The sequence below is a fragment of the Equus caballus genome, chromosome 1 (genome assembly GCF_041296265.1).
Source record: "Equus caballus isolate H_3958 breed thoroughbred chromosome 1, TB-T2T, whole genome shotgun sequence".
Classification (NCBI taxonomy): Eukaryota; Metazoa; Chordata; class Mammalia; order Perissodactyla; family Equidae; genus Equus; species Equus caballus.
The window spans coordinates 176246208-176252374 of record NC_091684.1 but is presented as its reverse complement, the minus strand read 5'-3'; the positions used below and the strand labels follow the sequence as shown (position 1 = coordinate 176252374).

The following is a 6167-nucleotide window of genomic DNA, read 5'->3' as shown; positions in this document are numbered from 1 at the left end:
TTCTGACCAGCTGCAAAACAAGGCTCAACTCAAGCCAGCTGTAAAGGCCATCATCCTGCCGCAGAGCCAGGACTGGGTGGGGCCTGGGCAGGTGTGCAGTGTGGCAGGCTGGGGACAACTGGCAAGCAGCAAAAAGGCAAACACAGTCCAGGAGGTGGATCTAGAAGTGCAGAATGAGCAGAAGTGCAAGGACCTCTTCAAAAACTACAACTAGTCCATCCAGCTGTGTGTGGGGAAGCCTAAGCACAAGAAGACCGGTGCAAGTGTAACGAGACAAGGATCTTCCAACCCTTGCCCCAGGGACACAGTGATGCTGGGGTGACACAGCCATGCCTTCTCCCACCTAACAACCAATGGTTGACCTGAGTCCAGTCTTAGGTGGAAGCATGCTGTTCCCAGCATATGGAGCCCAGGCATCTCCCTCTAGCCAATCTCTTCACCTGTGTCCATGGTACAACAAGAGCAGTGTCTGGGGCTGGGTTGAGCATGAGAGAGGACACAGCCAGGACACAGGCTCATGGGGTGAGTAGGTCACAGAGGATCTACCTACCCCCCTGACACTCAGAGCCGAGGTGAATGGTAATCAATCAGCTACTACACATCTGAACAGCTGGGCCCTGAGAGAGGGGCAGGAGAGCAGCAGGGAGAAAACGATGCTGAGAAGGGGGAGCCAGAGGGCTCTGACTGAGACTTCTCCCTTCTCTGCGCACAGGGGGACGCCGGGGGCCCCTCATGTGTAACAATGTGGCCCAGGGTGTAATCTCCTTTGGAAAAAGCAATGGGAAATCTCCATTTGTCTTCATCAGCATCTCAAGCTATCTGCCCTCAATAAAAAGAACAATACTTCAGGTTGCAGGGCCCAGACTCAGGTGCTCCCAGGATTGATCTGGACGGGATTGGATGGGACGTGATTCTTCTTCCCTGGGGTCGAGGCCAGAATTGCCCTGGGCAGAGTAGGGTGGAGGGGAGGCTGCCAGGGACTTCATAAACTTCCATCTCTAGAATGGAAATCGTTGATTCCTCCTTTATTCATCAAAATAGCCTATAGCCTACTGGGTAAATTTTTCTTCTATTTTTCAACAGTCTCTAAATCTTCTATATAAGAATGGATTCAGAAAAGTAACCTCATTTTTAAAACATCCAGCTTGGAGAAGGCCAGACTGGAAAGAATTGGTCTGCTGAATGGTTGCCACTGATGCGTGTGCTTCGACTACGGGAAAATGTTTACTGGGTGGAAAAGCAATACCTGTTCATCATAGAAAGACAGGTAAAGGCAGACATAGCAATAAAAACATCAGAATTGCCAATAATGCCACCACCCAGAGGTCATCATCATTAATGCTTAAGCAGGTTGCCTTCCCCTCTTTTGCTGTATCTTGATAAGTTGCCATTGCTTTAACAGAACTGGGATGGGGCTGTTTAGAACTCCTAATGCCTTCCTTTCCACTACTCTGTCATCTGTCATCACAATGGTGAGAGTGTTGGGATAACCTGTTTGCAAATGTTTATGACTGTTGGACCCATGGACGTGATAGCCATGGTTCACTGGACCCTGGGCAGAGAACACTTAGTAGATAGTAATTATTAGGATGATCAGTACCCAATTCCCCATCACCTGGCAACAGTAACCAGCCTTCCTTTAGGAGAGCCCTCTCCCCAATAAACAGGCACTACAATTTGTGTGGCGCAGTCCCCACCTCAGGCCTAGGGGTGCTAAACGACCCAAGAATGAACCAATCAGGCCACTCAACTCCAATGGACCTGCTGATGGTTTGCTTTGGTCCAATGAATATCAAATCCAGGACTTTTGTTCAAAATTGTCAGATAAGAGAAGCTCTCTTGGTCACAGAATGTTTAGATGTAAAGAGTGAATTCTGAATATTCCAAAAATACGAAGCTGCAATGGTGGTCAGAGAAGAAGTGGGGTTACCGTTTAGGAGGTTTGGGTGTGTCCAGCTCTACATGCTCCTAAGGCAGGTCCAGTCTCTATCTCCCACCACCAAGTGGAGGCCCCACCACAGACCTTACCAGCCGGTACACTAACCATTGATTTTCAATCTACTCCAGCTGACTGCTGTCTTCTCAAGGGCAGGAGCCATCTTGCCCATCTCCCTGGAGCTAGCTTGCTAAATAAGTATTCATGACTTTATCAGGATGGAAAAAGAGTCAATGGTTTAGAAATGGAGACATTGTAGATTCAGTCACTGAGGGGCTTCTGGAGTCCAGCTCCTCTGCTGGCTGTAGCATAGGCTTCACTTTCTTGTTCTTTCTTCTTGCTTTCACCTTGTGACTCATCACTGGGAGTGCAAGTGTGGTTGGTGACAGTGCTACTGTCACCTAACACAAGACTGAGAATTTTCACAAATCACTTTCCCCAACAACACAGGAAAACCAGAAGCACAGGCCTGGGAGGTCTGCAAGGCCCTGAGCCATACCCCTGCCTTCCCCTCGGGGACCGTGTGTCTTGAAGAAAGAAACACCAGCAGCTCTGACCTGAGCAGAACTTCAGGGAAGATGCAGCGACTCCTGCTCTGCTTGGCCTTTCTTCTGCCCCTCAAGGCTGGGACAGGTGAGTGACCATCCCCATTCCAGAGGCTCCAGCTCATCTCACACAACCCTTTGTACACCTCATCCTTCTGCCCAGTACATTCAGGGATTTTCCTCAATTTCAGGCCAAGAACTTTCTAGACCCCAGCTCCCATTCCAAGCTGAGACTAACAAGCCCAATGCTACATGGACACTTAACAAGGATGGCCAGAAGGGAGGGTGTTCACTGAAATATTTAGTGTGTGAGCCTCTCTCTTGTCACCTGGAAAGTGGATTCTTCATAGCAAGGCATTCAGCAGAGGAAGCAATGCTACAAAAGACAAGTAATTAAGATCCTTCCCTTCAACTCAGGAAAGGGCAGCTCAGACTAACCAACTGTAGTGGTGGAACCTGTCCCCGGACCAGCTCAAGAACTGGTTTCATTTCTCGGTGCCCTCACCCCCTCATCCCTGCCCAGGACGGGAGTCCAGGGTGCAGTAGATCTCAGAAAGGGGTGGAAGACTGCACGCGGGGCTCCCCTGGTGCCTTACATCTGTAACAGCCCTGGGAAGACATTTACAGCCACACTTCCCCTTGCGTTTCCAAGCCCTCAGCTGTTCCACAAAGTTCCTCCCCCCATGCCATTGGCCTTCAATCCTATCAGCACAAAGCCCACCAAACCTCAGTTTAAAGCTAAGAGAAGGCCATTCATTCACGCACGCAAACAATGTTCACCGAGATCCTAGGATGGGTTAGACTGTAGGACACGAGCATTTTATAAAATCAAACTCCATAAGCTCACGGACAGATTATGAGATATGGGCACCAGGTGGGATATTAGCAGAGGCTCAGAGGGGTCAGGAGACTCACTGAGACAGAAGGCATCAGGGGAGCCCTATCCACGATCCCCTGGGCTCTACCATCGTGAAGACAGCTCTTATCTCCTCTATGCAAGGTCGGAAGTAGGACGGGGACAACAAGCACTGTCCTCCCTTTTCTCACAGGGGCTTCTGAGGCTTGGCATTCAGAAAAGGTTATTCTCCTACTAGGAGAACCTGGGAGGACTCTGCCCCCGTGTCTGCAGGGCACTGTAGACCCCACCCTCAATCACCACCTTCCGAAGCCTTCCCTCCTGACCACAGCCACTCCCAAAAAGCACATCGTCCAGGCTTCTCTTTCAGAGGACATCATCGTAGGAGACGAGGCCAGACCCCATTCTCGCCCCTATATGGCTTTGCTTCACTTTGTGGAGGAGGAGAATGAAGGCAGGTGCGGTTTTGCCCTCGTGAGAAAGGAGTTTGTTTTGATGGCTGCTCACTGCCGGGGAAGGTGAGGGACCACAGACAACAGACACCTCCTGAGACCCCTACAGGGACCCCTGTCTTCTGCCCAGCGGCTGCAGCCCGGGAGAGCTCCCCTGGCTCCTAGTAACTCAACGCCATGAGAGCTCATGAGAGGACCCATCTGAGAGCATGACTGGGCCATGGAAAGTGAGAAACAGGACAGGGAAGCTTCGGGGTCAGAGGATCAGAGGTGAGAGCAAGTGGCTCAGTTGAGAAGAGAGACCACACTGGTCAACTAAAGCAGCTGTGGAGGATGAAAGCATGCCTTAGATCAAAAGGCACACTCAGAGTATTTTCACAGTGTTGCCAGAGGGCAAGACAAGCTTCCAGTGTCCTTCCCTCAGTGTTGTTGAGAAGCACAGGGGACAGTCACTCAGCACCCAGAGCTCGTGTTGTCTCGATTGTCCCTTGCTGCAGTCCTGCCCTGCCCTGGTTGTCACCAGCCCTTCATGGCTCTAGGCCTGGATCTTCTGTGACTCCATGCCCCTCGCGTCCCCCTCTATTTTCTGGCAGTTCAATCCATGTGACCCTGAGGGCCTACAATATCCGGGAGCAGGAGAGGACCCAGAAGGTCCTCCCTGTGACAGAAGCTATCCGCCACCCACACTATAATCCTAAGAACTTCTCCAATGGCGTCATGTTACTAAAGGTAAGGGAATCTCCCTGCTGCTCTTGCTCTCCTGGGTCCAGATTGTTTCCCCTCCCACTGGGACCTGTCCCTTCCTTCCTTCCCATCCTGGCCACCTGACTAGTCCCAGTGCCTCAGGGGAGGGGAAATTCAGTGCAGCCCCATTGTGGTGTCCAGGCCCAGGAGGCCATTGGCTGAGCTGGACTTCCTTACCTGTTCCTATCAGCTGAAGAGAAAGGCCAAGCTGACTGTAGCTGTAGGGCCCCTCAGCCTGCCCAAGGGCACAGCCCAGGTGAGGCCTGGACAGGTGTGCAGCCTGGCCGGCTGGGGGCAGGACTCAATGGGCATTTTAGCAAGCACTCTGCAGGAAGTGATGCTGACCGTGCAGAAGGATAAGGTGTGTGATTCCTGCTTCCCTGACTATTAAAGCGGGGCCAGGCAGACTCGTGTAGGAGACCCAAAGAAGACGAAGACCGACTCTGAGGTAATGTTTCCAGCGTCGACCTAGACAGGCCCTGGGAGAGAGGAAATGGAGTGCTCTCGGGGGTGAGAGGGGTCATATCTTCATGCCTCAGCCTGAGAGGTGGGCTGCTTGGGTCCATGAATCCTGACTTTAGTTTTTTCCCTGGAGTAGATCAGGGGTGCAGGCTGAGGAAGGACCAGTCATCCCACAGCAGAGTTTTCACCAAAATTTCCCTGAGGATTGGAGAGAAAGCCTTGGCTTGGGAGGAGCTTCATGTAACAGGCAGAGCCAGGCTGGAGCCCTGGGATGAGGGAGGTGACAAGGCCCGCCCTGCTCTGATTTCAGACGTGGCCCCCTAATACTCTACTGACCCTAGGGGTGGTGAGAAGGGCAAGGCCACGAGGATGCAAGCTCAGTCTTTCCTCTCTCTGCTTCCAGGGATCTCTGGGGGCCCCTTCGTCTGTGAAAATTTGGTCCAGGGCATTTCCTCCTATGGACCAGAGAGCGACACCCCTCCAGGAGTCTCCATGGAGGCGTCACCCTACCTGCCCTGGATAAAGTCAACAATGAAGCACTTCTAACAGCAGGCAGGAGGCTGACCTTCCTCTGTGCCTGACCATCTTTCCCGGGGCAGAGACAGGACTCCCATGGGGCGGGCAGTGGGACTGAGGGGCCATAATAAATGGATCTCTAGCGAGCGTGACTGAAGTCTGACTGACTCACTGAACCACTTTCAACACGCAGCAGCATGCTCCAGGCAGCCCTCTGCTGTCAGCTGTGGGCTGGCCCTCCTCCTTTCTTTTCCATCCCTACTTCCCCCTAAACCTCATGCTGAATAGTTTCTCAGTTACACCTCTGTGGTGCTTAGCCCTGTGCAAGGGCTGAATCTGAAGGGTTCCCATTATAAAAGGACAAACTTCTTCCCCAAAATATATTCCTCCTTGGGACATAGAAAATTCCTACCTTCTCTAAGCCAATCACCATCACTAACCCAACAATTCAGCAGGAAGAGGAGCAGGGCAGTGGAAGGGGAGTAACTCCAAGGACCCGGGAGGCCAGGACCCAGGCCGTGGGCACTGAGCTTCCTATTTCCAGTGTTACAGGCTCTTAACATCAGCTCTGATATCAGTTCCCCCACATTGAACCCAGAGTATATGGGGTTAAAACTAAAACCCACCACCCCCTTTCCTGCTTCTCTAGTTCCACT

General features: G+C 52.0%; 1 protein-coding gene across 1 annotated transcript; it reads left to right on the top strand.

Annotated features, from left to right (window-relative positions):
* The first annotated feature begins 2390 nt into the window (after positions 1–2390).
* On the top strand, positions 2391–5653 carry LOC106781161 (granzyme H-like). The gene is made up of 4 exons (XM_070235929.1): positions 2391–2569; positions 3708–3855; positions 4383–4518; positions 4724–5653. The coding sequence occupies exons 1-4, from the start codon at positions 2515–2517 to the stop codon at positions 4922–4924; spliced, it is 540 nt and encodes a 179-aa protein (XP_070092030.1). The 5' UTR covers positions 2391–2514; the 3' UTR covers positions 4925–5653.
* Positions 5654–6167: the final 514 nt, after the last annotated feature.

Excerpts from the sequence above, each read along its gene's own strand:
- LOC106781161 (XM_070235929.1), top strand. The coding sequence starts at position 2,515 with ATGCAGCGACTCCTGCTCTGCTTGGCCTTTCTTCTGCCCCTCAAGGCT. Across the intron at positions 3,856-4,382 it reads GCTGCTCACTGCCGGGGAAG|TTCAATCCATGTGACCCTGA; the intron begins GTGAGGGACCAC and ends ATTTTCTGGCAG. Across the intron at positions 4,519-4,723 it reads ATGGCGTCATGTTACTAAAG|CTGAAGAGAAAGGCCAAGCT; the intron begins GTAAGGGAATCT and ends TGTTCCTATCAG.